This window comes from Hetaerina americana, unplaced genomic scaffold, assembly GCF_022747635.1.
Source record: "Hetaerina americana unplaced genomic scaffold, ioHetAmer1.1.p SCAF_64, whole genome shotgun sequence".
In the NCBI taxonomy this organism is placed as follows: Eukaryota; Metazoa; Arthropoda; class Insecta; order Odonata; family Calopterygidae; genus Hetaerina; species Hetaerina americana.
The window spans coordinates 2166851-2183514 of record NW_027287250.1 but is presented as its reverse complement, the minus strand read 5'-3'; the positions used below and the strand labels follow the sequence as shown (position 1 = coordinate 2183514).

Sequence of the window (16664 nt, the reverse complement as noted above, 5' to 3'; positions counted from 1 at the left end):
TTTTCTCTCAGCCATGGCAACAAAAGCACCAATTGGTGCAACCCACTATAAAAATGGCTTTAATTAGTGTTCTTGAACATTGGAGAAAAATAAATATTTATGAAATAACTTTTATGTTTTTGCCAAATTTAAAAGAATTTTTTGAGTCCAGAATAGTCATTCAAAGTCAGGTCTGGGAATTTTGATACATTTATCAGAAATGTATTTATATTTCTATTTTACTCTGCCTAAGAATCAGCTTGACTATTAGATTATTGATCATTAACATTCCAACTGTCCAGTGCCACTGTAGTTATGATAGCATGGAAAAAAATGTTGACGTTTTTGTGTGGGAATGATCTCTGGTTTTTAAGTTATGGCAGTGTAAAGAAATCTTTATGAGTTCAAGGCTCTTATAAAACAATAATTGTGCAATCAATTCAAATGGGTATTGTTCAAAACTCTTGTGGCTCTGATTGAACTTTTTATGTGTGCCAGATTATGCCGTTGGACTAAAATATAATTACCTATGGCTCAAAATTAAGGGGTCTGCCATTTTATGCGACACTCTTGTGCAATTTGGAGTGCTTTAATATTCCAACAGCGAAGAGCAGTGAAGATATTCTTTGAAATGATAATTGTTAACCTGCCTTTAAAATTATTCACTCAGCTTTGAATTAATATTGTTCAAAAAATTGAAAGAGTAACTTTATTTTCCAAAGTACACTGACATGGAGTTAAATTACTGTTGAAAAGACCTTATAAAAGTGAGAAATAATAAAAAAGCCAGTAGTGAATCACAATGGTTCTTTGTGCAAGGAGTAATGCTAGATAGCCGATGGGGAAGCACAAGGCTGTGTAATGAGTATAGCTATGGAAACCATCAGGAGTAAAGCTATTTGAATGAGCGTGTAGAAATGCTGAAATCCTATTGCTTTCCATTTCTACCTTGTCACCTGATCACGCCATCACTGCTGCCGGTTTCAAGAGTGTAGGCTAGTCTTCAGAATTTTTCAGAAAAGTGGAGAGGGAAGTTTCCAGTACACAGTACTGCAAATGATTTCAATGTAAATTACATATTTGAGGGTGACAGAACCGTGTCTTGGCTTGCAATGTAACTATAGGCATGGTTCAAGTAATCTATGCTAAAAGTACACAAAATACATGGTTATATGCTGCTCAAAGAATTTGACAGGAATTATTTTGAAGCAGAAATGAAACATAAAGCTTTTAATCTATAAATTATGTGATTCTTATGCATTTAAAAAATATAAATGTAGTTTTGCGTAAAATGTAAATCCATTTAAATGATGAGGTATTCAATGTAAAAAATGTATGCTAATTTTCTTCTTAAAATTTTGTTCTCCTTACATTTTTACTTCCATGTAGCGCGTAGCTTTAGAAAAAAATTCTGATAAGTGTTTGTAGCCCTCGAACAATTATTATTTAATCCTAAACTAATTCCATGTACTTTTCCCTGTATGCTTAAATAGCGAATAACTTTTCTGGTTCATGTTAATTACTCTCTGGAATACATATATATCTAGGAGCAAAAGTACTCTAATTGATGAAGTTGAGTCTCTTTCCAGCGTAATACTTGGATGTAATGTGAAGTCATTTCTTTCACTTTATCCTCTGTGTATACAAGGTAAAATGACTTTTTATTCAACTGTTTTACTCTCTAGGTGATGTCTCTTGGGTAATGCGAATTCAAAATCAAGCTTACTTCCAAACCTCTCCACTGGACTTTCCTCTAGCGGATATCAGCACTCTCTTCTTGCCATCCCTGTCAAAGGAGGACAAAAAGTTTCAAGATTTTGTCACAGGCCACAAAAGAATTGATAGCGAAAATCTTGGAGAAAGCGAATATGATGTAAGTTATGATAATATGTGAAAACCTTCTCATGAATTGAATGAGTAAATATATTGTGTTGTCTTTTGAAGTATTTATAGAATGACCAATTCAAAGAAAATGTGGTTGATGTTATTATTTCTGCAAGTGTGAGAGTTTAATGGTGCCCTCTGAATTAGCATCCTTATGATATTTGTGCAAGAAAATGACTTTTTCAAGGACTTTATGCTGCCTATCCTCACTATTGAGAGCTTCAACTTGCTCTGATGTTGCAAGCATAATTCTGCTGTGGCTTTAAATGAGTGTCTCTGAATGATATTTGCACACCCATCAGGACATTATGTAGCCAATCTAATCTGCTTTTCCAAAATGATGCCCATGCAGTACGTACATCCCTGGCACATCTTGCACACATCTTTGAAGTCATTGAGCTGCATCTAATCTCACGGCTGAAGTCATTTTGATGCCCATTTGCAATTCAGCTTACACAGTTTTATGTTTACTCATGGTAGTTTTAAGGGGAGGCGACCGACAGCTAAGGTCATTTGCGCCATAGGGGATGGACAGGAAAGGATGAAGGGTGGAGAGAAACCCGGCGTCGGCATTAGCCTGCTCTTTACGAAAGGCGCCAAGGGGTCCGCAGTTTAACGTCCCATCCGACGGACGGCGTACTCACTCAAAGTGCCCTCCACAAAGCACCTCAAGTAGGGATCGAGATACCTCTGAAAAATATTCAACACCGCCGGGATTTGAACCCGCGCCCTCAGGGTGGGAAGCCAGTACGTTAGCCCCCGCACCATCTCGATCCCCATGTTTACTCATTGCTCAAAAGTTGACATATATGTTAAACCAATGCAGTGAAAACACAATTATTTCAAACTCACTGGTAACTGTATGGTAAGCATGTTTTAATAAACACTAGGCACCCGAGGAAAACTACGGTACTAATTATTGACCCATATTATCTTATGGCCCCAGCAGTACACTCACTAGTACCATGCTCTTATTGATTCCATCATGTGTGTGTATTTGGTCATTTGGTGATGCCAAAAAAATTATGCTTAAGGTTTATTCAATGGAAATTATAAATACATTATTAAGTATCGTTAAGTATCTTCATCTTTTCTTCTATCATGGAATGAACCTGCCTGGAATGTGAATTAAGTTTGCTGAAAACAAATCACATATAGCCTGCTCTGCGGGGATTAACACTCCTTTAATTGCTAGTGGAGTTTCCAAATGGTAAAATGCAGTGGTTTAATTTTCAAATTGTTGCTAGCATTGGCACAAAATAGCAGCGTGAGATGGTCTTTCCGAATCTTTGTAATTTCTCATAACTTGCTATGGTATCCCAGCTTAACCTGTCCAAAGCAACACAGCATTCAAATACAAGCACAGAGGAATTTCAAAATTGCAACATTATTCCACAAAATGTTTGGTGTATATTATTGGAAAAATGGTTTTCATCTCTAAAGATGGAAAATGTATACTCTGAAAAAATTAAGTAACATGTCAAACAAGAATGGTAAACATTTTGTACAATTTTAATTGTTGTTTTAAATGCAAATTATTTTTTAAAAATACTTTTATGGAAGTTAAATGCACACTTGGTGGCTTTTGCTGCTCACTGAGGCAAGAGACAGCTCCGTCTCCCGCAACATCCTTCTCCACTTTCTGTGGTTTCTGTTTGTCTATTTCCTTGATTGTCATTGATGACTACCGCCCTTGTGCCGTAGGCCATACTGGACCACCACTTCGACCAGGCATCCGATGTGAGCGCATCCTTCCAAGTGGGACAGGGCGGAGCGAGCCACCTCGGCCCGAGTCCCATGCCATCCCCCTCCCCACTGCACTCCAAGAGGAGCAGCCCGTCTCCTCACATGCACAGCAGCAGTGGACTGGGGCAGCACCCGCCTGCCACGGTTCCCATAGACCGGCAGAACTCGGGAAGCAGTCAGAAGAGTGACTCCATCTCCATCAAGGAAGACGAATTACAGGTTTGCCATTGTGTGAAATCTTGAGGTGATTCATGACTAGTGCCTTGGCCATGTCACTTAGCACATTGTACAGCAGTAATGTCGAAGCTTTAATATTTGGTGTCTATTCAGAATTCTCTATAAGATAGACTTCATCAATAGTATTTCACTCGGCAGTGGATCACTGCTGACCGCACGCCTCCACTCTTCTCCGTTTATTATGCATTTGACCCCTTTGTGCACACCCTGATGGATGCTCTGCTTCCTCGCACATTCCTCTTTACTTGGCCACATGCACCTGCCGCTCGGGTATTCCTTGGGGAACCTTCCCTTCTGTTATCTTTCTAAAAAATTCATTTTGTCTCAAGGTGTGCCCTCTATGTATGTCTGTTTCTTCCTTCACTTATCCTGCTCCATGTTGCCTTTCCCTCGTCTGCTCGCATGTGTAATTCTTCATCTCTCATTGTTCATTCAATCTTAAGCATTGACCAACAGTGCCAGTATGTTCAATAGATTAAAGAATCAATGAAACCCATGTCTATATTTCATTTAATTTTCAATCGAAGATAAGTATTTTGGAACCGAAAGAAGTATTTTCTGGCCTGGCTATCAAAAGTGTGGATAACTATGATTTGTGTGTTGAGGTATAGAATGAGCCATGGAAAGATAACTGCGTTGGACAGGCATCTCACCTTGAACTATTTTTTGCATTGAAATCTGGAGAAGGCCAGTGATGAGTGTGTTTCACCCAAGGGATCTGCAAAGGTGACCGGGAGGAAAGCCGAGAAGGAGGTTGATAAGGAGGATGACTCCATGGAGCACGAGGGGGAGTGTGAGGAGGGGGAAGCGTACCCATTGGGGGGTGTGGAGGAGGAGGGCGTCAGGGGCCGTGCGTCCCCATCGGTGGCTGTTGCCATTGAGGGGCGTGCCCGCAATCCAGTGCGCCGCTCCAACTCCAGCCCAGAGATGAACAGCAACTGGCGAAACCCCTTCCTCGCAGCATCGCCCTTTGCTCACGAGAGGGATGGTGCCAGTGAAACCACGCACATGGTGATTGCAGGGGGGGGTGCCGTTGGTGACCCAGTGGAATCTGGCATGGCGGCCTCTGGTGAGAGGTGGATGGCGGATGGCAAGCCGGAGGCACCCTGCCCACCAGAACCCAAGAAGCTCAACAAGCCCATCCCCTTGACCAAGGACACCAGGTGAGGTGTGATGTCACTCTCAACCAGTGAGCATTGCTCTTATGACTGAGGGACCCAAAAGCTAAGGAACCAGACAGAGGGAATAATGATTGGATTATTATTAGAAGTAGCCTTTGAGTCAACTAAAGCTATGATGGTCTATTATTAGTTTTCACTCTTCAATGTTTTCAATTTAATAACTTGTTGCTCATTTGTATTATTCCCGAATGAAATATTTTAAGTACGTCCTTGCTGAATTCGGGGGGTCTCAAACAAAGCTTGTGAGAATGGGATGATTCAAAATTTATTGTTAGCACAGACCTATAAGGCAATGTTGAGTGAAAAATTGTATTAAAAATTATTTCAACAAAGATAACAATGATTGTAAAACTGTAGATTCTCCGAGGTACAGGAATCTTGTCATCTGACAAACATTGAATTGAAGTATTCTTGTTATAATGTGATGTATGTTATTGTATGATGTGCCATCTTTTGAAATTCCTGTAATTAAGGCAAAACATTGGAATTTAGTTTCTGATAATATTTCCTGTTCTGAAAATGATAGATAGAATCGCTGTTGTATATATATATATATATATATATATATATATATATATATATATATATATATATATATACAGGCATATTTCATTTTCTGCGTGCTGTGTAACTTTATCTATGAAATGAATGTAGTTTTTGAAAAATGCATGAAAACATTTTTGTTAGAAGTCTTATGAACCACACGTGCCACAGGGTCAGCTACGAGGCAATCCCAGAGGAAATATTTGGTCCTGGCACGACACCTCCCAGGACGTCCATGCTCCTGAACCAGGAGGTGACAAGAAGTACCGTGGGCTCGGCCCCAGGTCTCACTGCCCCCACTCCTGCTACCGTCATGGCCCCTCCACGCTCATCTAACCTACAGCCCACCGCAGGCACCGACGCTCCCCTTCCCGGGAGGAGCCCCTCCGCTGCCTCCACTCCCGCCGCCTCCTCCTCCTCATCCTCCTCAGTCCTCGTGTCGAGCAACGCCAGGGTCACAAGGGTGGGAGGAGGGCAGGATGGCCTGAGGTCTCCCACTGTGCCCGCTGCACCAATCCAGGATCTCCTTGCTTCTCATGCAGTGTTGGCGGCGGCTAAAACGGCCACACTCGCCAGTGAAGTCTATTCAAAGGTGAGTCGGACGGGTTCAATTCTACCTTCTAATTGATCCAATTCCAGGAAGTAACTGATTGGTGCCAGTTGTGCTGGAAACTCAATGGATACATACTTCCACCTCTGCCACTACCCATTGATTGTAATTAATTGGTTTTATTGTTGTCCTGCACAATCATGACGTTAGTTTTATCTCGGTAAGACACAGGGAGTTGCCCAGGATCACTGCAGACTGTAAAATGAAGGAATTTTACTGGACAAGAGAAATTTTAGGACATTTACGTCAATGTTTTTGTAATTCAATAAATGCCATCTATGTAAACATTCCATGCCATGCATCTGCTGTCCTCATAAATAAAATTATTGGAATTCAAGAATTTTTAGAAATCAAGAATGAGGAGTTTTTTTTTAATATCAGATCTGCAATTATCTGCAAGTTTGGAAGAAAATACATTCATCACCCCATGAATTGCCTTGTGAAGATATTTTTTGCAATTGTTTTCACCGAAGCATATATATCCCTGAGCTATGGACTGCAGGTAGTGCTGAAAAGAACTCTGTGAAGAAGCCAATCGATATACAATGATAATACCACCACTTGTTCTGGAATCTTTCATTAGTTGAAGCCTTCGGCAGCGAACCGGAAGGAGGATGCCATAAGTGGGTCCAGTCAGCAGATGGGGTCGAACACAGAGGGCAGCTCAAGTCAGCAACCTGCAGGGGGTGCACGTCCCGACCCCTCGTCACTGCCACCCCTGGCATTCAAGAGGGACAGGGGACACACCATCTCAGTGATGAGCCCAGTGAGGAAGCCACGGGTGGAGTGGGATTTCTCTGCATCCCGCGTGGGCGGCACCTCCCCCAGGGGTGGCAGTGGGTCCATGGCCAAGGAAGCCCCACGAACCGGTATCAATCCTAGGTATGCTGACTTCTTTTGAATTCTTCGACTGGTAGATGTTCGTCCATTCCTTAGTCCTTGTGAGCAAAGATTGATTGACTCCAGCCTTCCTTTCTTCTCGAGTGTTAATCCCCTGCAACCTGGTAACTCTTCAGTATTACATCCCTCTTTATGTACTGTAGCCCACCCATTTGCCCCTTATGTTGGTGTGGTGGTTATGACATTTGGCTGCAGGCTTAGGAGGAGTGCTAGGTTAAGATCCCAGATGATATTGGGCAGCCCCACGTAATATCCAAGCCCTATGATTTTCTAGTTGCCAGAAGTGCAGGGCGGAAGCAGAGGTCATAGGAACTGGCCCCCACATCCTGTGTCCGTTCCACCTGCCTTTATTCGGCCGAGGAATCAAAATATAATCGCCTCATTTTTTTTCCCTTCTGTTCTCTTTGACGCAATATGGCACCTAAGGTGCCCTGGTGTTTTATAAAAGAAGGCGTGATTGGTAATTTTTCATCAGATTGTCCAGTTTTTCTCACTAATTAAAATGAAATAAACGAAAAAGCTGGATTGTTGAGTGCTAACTTCCTGCGTCATCAGGTTATCGTGCATGTCCTCACATGACTGCATTTGTAATCTAAGCATAGGTGGTCAGGGTGCAATTCAGTGTGCTGATTTGGTCCCAGGGGATAAAACCCCTTAATGGTCACAGTTAATGCGAATTGTAGGGCAAATCGGATGGATGAGATTGCTTGAGTGGAACGTCCATGTCAGTTAAAAGGTTTTAATCCCCAGGAATGAGATATGTGAATGATAATGGATTGAATACCTCATGGTTTATTGGGTGCTTATTGCCACAGTTCCAAAAAAATTAAGGCGACAGTCACTGTAAATAAATCAGCCAATGAAACTTGATTTCAAACTATTTACTTCTTACCAGTAACAATAGAAGAAGTATCAGGCTCTGTTTTTGAATAAATCAGGCATATACTATGTCTGTGGGTACGTTGACATGTGTAATTACTTAAAAATTCATTTTGAGTGGTGAGTTTATTTCAGAAAGTATATGACACATTTAATGCAGTGTATGTTTGTATGTCAAATATATAATGAATTATTATTATTTTTGGTAATCTACCGCTTTAGGTCAGTTTTTGATGGGCACAAGCTACCTAAAAGCACAGTGGCAATTCCCTTGTCTTTGTTAACCAAATACGACCTGACTTTCAACCTCGCAATAGGCCCATCTTCTCTTCTGCATATATTCCATCGCCGTCCATTCCGCCCAACATCCCTATCCCCTATTCCTGCCCCTTCCCCCCTTGCCTAACATTCTCCCCTTTCTCACAGTCTTTAACTTCCCACTGCCACTTAATATGCCCTTCATCCATTTTCCCTGCCTCCTCATGATTTCCCCCAACAGTCCCCTCTCCTAGCCCACCATACCCAGTACCTCCTCATTTGTTTCCCTTTCGGTCCATTTCACCTTCGCCATCCTTCTCCACACCCACATTTCAAAAGCCTCCAATCTACGCCTATCCTCCTGCTTCAATTACCACGTTTCCATACTGTATGTAACTACGCTCCAAATCAAAGATTTGACAAACCTTTTCTTAACATCCTTACTCAACATTCCTGTCATCAATTCTCTCCTCATCAATGCATGCCATGCCTTGGCTGACTGGCAGACTAAAGCTTGGTCAACAGTGAATCCAACTGACTTTACAAATTCCCCAGCCACTTTCATTCCTACCTCCAGTTCTTCCCATGCCTCCGTAATCATTTCCTCTACATACAGGAATGAATATAAAACCCAAAGCTGTACTCTTAAGGGTTTTATATTCATTCCATTCATTCGGCCGTAGTACGTTCTTTATCTATTTACTCTACATACAGGTTGAACAGCAGCGGTGATAATGGGCAACCCTGCCTTACACCTCTTCCTAACACTGCCCATCCGGTTTCCCCGTTCCCCACTCGCACCTGAGCAGTCTGAGACATATAAAGGTTGCGGATCAGCCTCCTGTCCCTCCAATCTATTCCTATTTTCTGCAATATAATGATTAGTTTTTCCCATTTCACTCTATCAAATGCCTTTTCTAAATCTAAGAAAAAGACGTTCAAGGTCTGTCCAATAAATATTCAAACTGAGGCCATAAGAACTTGATTTTGCAAAATTTAGTCTACATCGATTTTGTCCCCATCTATGTACTCTCCATTCATTGCTATGCTCCTATTCCATCTTCTTTTCCATGGTTTAAAGCACCCTTGGAAGTCCTCCTCGGCAGTTAGGCTTTTTAGTTGTCTCGTCGTTTCTTGCTTTATTGTGTCTTCCACATCTTCCCAGTGATGTCCCCTCATCACATTTTTGCATTTTGGAAATCGGGGAAAGTTTGCAAGGGTTGAGATGTGGCCAATAAGGAGGATGATCAAGGATCAAGGTGATTGAATTTTTTGCCGGCAACTGGCAAACAGTCTTTGCTGAATGCACAGGTGCACGTGGTCATGGTGAAGGGGGGTCCATCCATCACCTCGAGTCGAATTCGGTCGTACACATCACGCGCGATCTCTCATACGCTTGAGAACTCTCAAGGTAGAACACTCTGCATTTACTGTTTGTCATTCAGGAAGAAATTCACGATGAACGACACAACTTCGACATCAAAGACAACCAGGAGCATCGTGGCTTTGATTTTCAATCAGTTTTCTCTCGATTTTTTGGTTCGAGGTTCATCTTTTGCCCCCCACTCCTTGCTTTGCGATTTTAGTTCAATGTCATACTTGTAAAACCATGATTTGTCACCAGTGATTACCCTATTGAGAAACCCAGCGTCATTTTCAAATGAATTATTCCAGTCAGTAACTCTTTTCAACTTTTGATCTGGCGTCGGCAGCTTGGGCACGATTTTTGCACACATTTTTTTTAAACCCAAATTTTTGGTTAAAATAGTGTGCACTGTTGATTTTCCTCAAGTCAGTTCATCAGCTATCATTCGGACGGTTTTTTGACAAGCAGTAAGGACAAGGGACCGCACGCAATCGGTGTTGTTGCGAATGCAGTTGATTGAAGGTTGTCCCGGCCTTGCGTCATCCGTGGTGTCTTGACGGACATCTTTAAAATGCCTAATCCACTTGAAAACTGATATTTTCTTACGAGCATTATCACTGTAAACAGCTGCAGTCAACATGTCAGTAATTTCTTGATACTTTTTTTTACTGCACTTCTCCCAAAACCTTGCTGTTGATTCATTGCTCCGTGATTTCGTCGGTGTCCATTTTAAACAAACGGTGAAACAAGGACGACGGAAACTAACACAACAGGCATACCATACGCACAGCTCGACGATCCGCCAAGCACAGACGGCTGGCTCATTGGGCCCTCAGGCAACCAGCACCACTACTAGGTGGGGCTATAGTCCTGGCAATGGCCGCCAGTTTACACCAGTTCACGTATTTATTGGACAGACCTTGTACCTCACCTGATGAGCGTAGAAAGAAAAACTTTGCTCTCCCGCACAAAGTTATGTGGAAGTGCAAAGTTTCCTTTTGTACCCTCATCATGAAGGAATTCCACGAAGTTGAGGCTGAAGTTATCACGTTTATATACCACTTGATTGTATTCTATATTCCTCTCGTTTATTGATGTAAATACTGTAATGACTTCAGGTGTGCCTCTCTCGTTCTTGAACCCAAACTGATAATGCGCAACGTAATCCTTTGCCCTGCTCTCCCTCTTCTTGTTGATGATCTTGAGAATCACTGTGGCTGTGACATAATTAATTACAAAGTGAATAAGTCAAGGGGTATATTACATATTTCTTGTGCCTTTGTGTCAGCGTAGGTAAAAAACATCCAGATCAATCAGTTTCTTCAAAAACACAGTGAGAAAAATTTTCATGGAAATTATTTACTGAGCAGAGTAAGTAAAAAAATTGCTATTTATCGTGGAAGCAACCTTGACAGCACCAGCATTTGGAGGGAAATTTGGGTTGACGAATTATCTCACATCTTTGTGTGGATGGTTGTCATAATAGTTGACCGTGACCTTTCTGTTAACAGCTTGGTTAGAAAACACACCAGTTTCCCAGTCTGTTAGCATATCTAAACAGCTTTTTATAGTGTTCTATCATAGGTGGGGATTAGTGACAATCTGCTATTTAGAGAATTTTCTCATAGTTTTTTCCATAATTGTAAAATATTCCTTCGAGTGATAATCCCTCAAAATGCCTCTGTGAAGTGATAACAGCATTAATCAACCAAGGGTTGCTTTGATAGGTGAGTGTGAAGTTCACCTTGTGCTAAGCCCAACAGCATGTGTGAAATGGACGCATCAGTAGGGTTGGGGGGCCAGTCCCTGATTCCCTGTGTCGCCTGTGTTGTGGCTTGTGTGAAGCTGAGGGCGCCCAGAGAGGCATGCGCAGGAATCGAACCCTGGTCACAAGTCCAATGCTCTGCTCACCACATCCCTGCCGAGTGTTGATCTCATTTTATTTCTTCATTTCCAGCTTTGTGTTCCTGCAACTCTATCATAATGCTCACTTTGGCAGCACCTCTGAAAAGCCTATATTGGTGCCATCAAATAGTAAAATGGCTAAGATCGGTTTAAGGAATCTGGACTACATTCCACCTTATGAAACTCACAAGATTGGAGTGATCTATGTAGGACCAGGCCAAGCTAATTCCGAAGCAGATATTCTGAGAAATCAGTTTGGTTCTCTTAGATATGCCGAGTTTCTTCAGGTAAGTCACATTCTTTTAAATGATTGCTTCCTCGTTTTTATTTTTTCCTGAATTCATTACTTAATTTCCTGTTAACTTAGTCTCATTTTCTGGGGAGAATGCATTCATCTGTGTCGAGGGTATTCTAGAGGAGGGTGTAAAACTTTTGGATGTGATATGGAATGTGATAATTAGCATTCAGTGCACTTGACGCATTCCTCGCAACAAGGGCACACCCACCCTGAGTCTTAAGACTGCTAGCTTTATTTTCATGAGAACTTAGTTCTTCCTCCGTCAGAGTGGCTTCTTGCTGTGAGGCTGGCTCACACGTATCCGCACTTCAAGTGTGTGCCAGTTTACAGGAGAGCATGATCTTTAGGTGGGCAATGGCAAAAACGCCACTGCTTCCCGACTAACCTGGTGTCGTGGGGATCATGAGCCTTGACCTCAACAATATTGTTTGTCGGCAGGTTATAGATTATCCGGGGTGTTAGTTGTTCCTCTCCCGCATTCTATTTATTTTGATGTGTAATTGAACTTAGTAGTAGTATTTAGGGGAGGCGACTGACTGCTGAGGTCAATTGCGCCATAGGGGATGGACGGGAAAGGATGAAGGGTGGAGAGAAACCCGGCATCGGCATTAGCCTACTCTACACGAAAGGTGCCACGGGGTCCGCAGCTTAACGTCCCATCCGACGGACGGCGTACTCACTCAAAGTGCGAATGTTTTTGATTTGTCTCCCAGTGAATCCATAGGATTCAAAAGTGAGCATGGCACAAATGGTTGGCAGCCCCTGCCAAAGCACACTTACAAGCCAGGGCCATTTTACGTATGGCTTGGAATACCATTACATCTGGAAATATCTCTGTGTATCATCAAGCATGCTCAAAGTTTTTATAAAATATTAATTATTTGGTCTTACTCTAAGGAAATCAATGGAAGCCATTTTTTTTTAAGGTTGACATAGCAAAACAAAGGCACAGTATTTACTCTAAATGCCCCCTCGCCCCTTATCTTTGTGATTAAGTTCTGATTTTATGGTGCCATCTTGTAAATAATGAACAGCAGGTAAAAGAAATTTTATAAACGTACACATTCATTCAGATGCATCGTGTGTTTCTCAGGCAGTATAAAAAAAATGTTAGCAGCGATTACACAACATTTTGGAAATCACAAAATATGCACTATGCAATGATGGAGGGTGTTACTTTGTGGAAATCCTTCATGATGAAGAGCATCTTGTCTCTCCTACTCATGACAAAATGTGCTCGATGAAGCTGTATTATTAAAATTATTATCCCCTCCAAATTCAACTTTGGTTTTCTTAGTCCATTCTTTATTCATTTGAAAATGAATTGTAAATAATTGGCCAATTGTGATTCATGAGACTTGTTAGAGGCCCATTCTTAAGTTTGACAGCTCACAAAAATTACATAAATATCATACAACCATTTAGATGATGCTCTCTAAGTTTACAAATTCGTTGCAGATATGATCTTGTGTACCAGATGTATGATATCTACATCCAAATAGTAATGACATTGAGTTGCAAGGATATCATAGTGTAAAAATCATTCCCCTTGGTTGAGACCTGACCCTGGGTCCCTCGATCACCTGATGGAGTGCTTTAGCCTGTTGAGCTACGTCCCGAGGTTCCCTCTCATTTCCAGGGGCTCTCACTTTTGTGAGCACCCAAGAGATTGACTGCTGAAGTAACTGTCTGGGCATTTCCCCCACACTGCTTCGGAATTAACAAAATTCCGATTTGGACCCTCCTAAACATTGTTGATAGTAGTAGTATTTAGGGAAGGCGACCGACTGCTGAGGTCATTTGTGCCATTTGGGATGGACAGGAAAGGATGAAGGGTGGAGAGAAACCTGGCGTCGGCATTAGCCTTCTCTTTACGAAAGGCCCCAAGGGGTCCGCAGCTTAACGTCCCATCCGACGGACGGCATACTCACTCAAAGTGCACTCCACAAAGCACCTCAAGTAGGGATCGAGATACCTCAGAAAAAAATATTCAACACCACTGGGATTTGAACCCGAGTCCTCTGGGTGGGAAGCCAGTACAATAGCCACCATACCAATCCTGATCCCCGCGCTGTTGATAAAGAATAAAAGTACTCCAATTGAAAATTTGAAAGGGGAAAATCTGATTGCATGTGACTGCAGGTGTGTTCATTTTAAATAGGAGATTGCCTTGTAAACTGCAATATTTATAAACGTTGTTCTGAGGTATTATGTGTTAACAAATAATCTAAAGTAGGTTTCTGTGAACTTATTGTAATTTATTCTGTACTATTGATGTAGTTTAAATGAGGCGCCATTGTTTGCCAATACATGTCCTTTGCAGAGGCTGGGCACCATTGTGCGTCTGAGCGACATAGACCCGCACACGTTCTTCTTGGGTGGCCTGGACAGGAATGGCAACGACGGGAAGTTCACTTACATTTGGCATGATGATGTCACACAGGTAATGTGCACCACTCTGCTTATTTGTTTTGGCACGTAACGTGCATACCTAAGAATGCCAAAATGCACGCCAAATGAAATTTTTGCATTGCTTTGGATGGATCTTAGGATGAGTATTTGTAACTTAATGTAATTTTATTATGTATTGATGCATTGATGCATTCAGGTTTATGGCAGTGCGTGAACATTGTTACGCACTTTAGTCATCTTCTCTTATTCACTCCATCAGTTGCATATTTAGAAGGTGGATATAATTGTCAAATAAACATGGTAATGAATGCTTATGTTTGTTGTACATTGCCATATAATTGTGAGTATTCAAATGCCATTGCAGATAGTTTTTCATGTTGCAACTCTGATGACGACTACTGAGAGATTTAATGAGAAGAAGAAACACATAGGAAATGATTACGTAACAATTGTCTACAATGAAAGCGGTGAAGATTACAATATACAAACCGTAAAGGTAAGTTTTGAAAGTGGCACACGTATGTATATATGATACACATGCATACATTAACATCTCAGATTTGTGGCAAACTAGATTTATGAATATTCATTGTTCTCATGAAGTCAACCAAATGCATTCATTTCATTTTTTCCTTACATATTTGGTGGCATCTTATTTAATATGAACATATTCAAATGTCTCTTTAGCAATGTTTGCTCTGTCTTTCATTTAGGGTCAGTTTAATTATGCCTGTGTTGTAATTCAGCCCTTGGACCATGGGACCAACAAGGTAACTGTGAAGACAAAAGAAGAGCTAGCAGAGCACATAGGACACAGTGAGCCAAGAATTATATCCAATCAAAATGTGGCCATACTTGCACGGCAATTGGCTCTCCATGCTAATGTAAGGAAACCAGCAGCTGTGAACATTTACTGTTTGCATTATTTCTATCATTTGCTAATTTTTCCCTCACTAATGAACCCCCAATTGGCCTGCTATTTTTTGACTTTCTTCTCACAAATTACAATGTATTTAGTTCTGTGACTCTTGTCTCGTGGAAAATTATTTTTAACTCTTTAAATTATTGAAAGAAAAAATGTGGTTTTGTTAATTACACTTAATGTTTTAATCTAACCATCCAGGTGCACAGTAACATCATCAGGTACTTTTTTGAGCTTTACCTTCCATATTTACATTTATACTATTTTGTCTTGAGGCAATAGTTAAGGGGCAAAAGAAGGTGTTTTGGGATTGGACAGGAGTAGGAAGGTGTGGGGTTTCAGGGCTAAAAGGTTTTGTTCATCGCATAGAATTAGAAAACATGGTAAATTGTCCTCTTGAGTCTTTACATTTCATTGTCATCTTTAAAAAATGCCACTGTGGTCACAGTCCCAATAACCGGCATGGCTTTCCTGGGAAGAGGAGATTAAGGTGCTTGGGGGTGGGGGGGGGGGGTCGCAATGACCAGGGAAAATAGGCCCAATAAATTGGGCGGGGAGGGTTAAGGAAAGAACAGTGAAATCTTCACATGTCTATTAGTTGGAATAGTGTGAATTTTATGAAATAGGTGTTGTAGGGAAAGGGGGAATAGGGGTAATGGGAGGGAAGCACTTGAGAGCATTAGCTAATTGAATGTTGTTCTTGGAATACTGGTCATTCTCTAGTGTCTCCAGCGTCTATCGAGTCTTCTTCCAAGTGGGAGACGTCTGGCATAAAGTCACTCTTGTCATCCAGGAGGTACTTGAGTGAACACAAAAATTTCTTCAAGAAAAGGAATGTGTCTTCCATGTTGACCATTCCATGTCTTTTTGGGAAGGAACTAAAGCAGATCTGATGTAGTCTTTCAGCTGCATTCCTCTCTTATAAATGCTATTATCCCATAAACACTATTCTTCCCATATTTTCCTAAACCTTTTAGTAGTTCAATACGAATGTCGTCCACTCCCATGGCCTTATTTGTTTTCATCTCCCTTGATGCCCTTTCGGGGATCGGGATTGGTGCGGTGGCTACCGTACTGGCTGCCCACCCAGAGGGCTCGGGTTCAAATCCCGGCGGTGTTGAATATTTTTCAGTGGTATCCCTACTTGGGGTGCTTAGTGGAGGGCACTTTGAGTGAGTACGCCGTCCGTCGGATGGGACGTTAAGCTGTGGACCCCTTCTTGGCGTCTTTCGTAAAGAGTAGGCTAATACCGACGCCGGGTTTCTCTCCACCCTTCATCCTTTCCTATCTATCCCCTATGGCACAAATGACCTCAGCAGTCGGTCGCCTCCCCTAAATACTACTACTACTTGATGACCTTTCTATGTCTAACCCTTCTGGCCTTAATTCTTTACCATAAAGTTCTTCTATATATTCCTTCCATCTCTCTTGGATTTTTTCTGTGTCAACTATTATTTTATGGCTTATCTCTTACTGTTAAAACAAATCTTCCCTTCTTACTTCCTAATAGTGTTTTGACCTTCTTTTGTAGTGCACCAATGTCA

The 16664-nt window shown here is 41.6% G+C and overlaps 1 protein-coding gene across 1 annotated transcript in view; it reads left to right on the top strand.

Moving 5' to 3' along the window:
* The window catches only part of LOC139695787 (tuberin-like), a 64752-nt gene that overhangs the window by 46044 nt on the left and 2044 nt on the right, over positions 1-16664 (top strand). Inside the window, exons 23-31 of the mRNA XM_071594573.1 lie at positions 1665-1852; positions 3568-3828; positions 4561-5009; positions 5742-6162; positions 6764-7062; positions 11541-11775; positions 14110-14229; positions 14563-14694; positions 14912-15082. Coding sequence (XP_071450674.1) covers positions 1665-1852; positions 3568-3828; positions 4561-5009; positions 5742-6162; positions 6764-7062; positions 11541-11775; positions 14110-14229; positions 14563-14694; positions 14912-15082 — 2276 coding nt within the window. The remainder of the gene's footprint in view (positions 1-1664; positions 1853-3567; positions 3829-4560; positions 5010-5741; positions 6163-6763; positions 7063-11540; positions 11776-14109; positions 14230-14562; positions 14695-14911; positions 15083-16664) is intronic.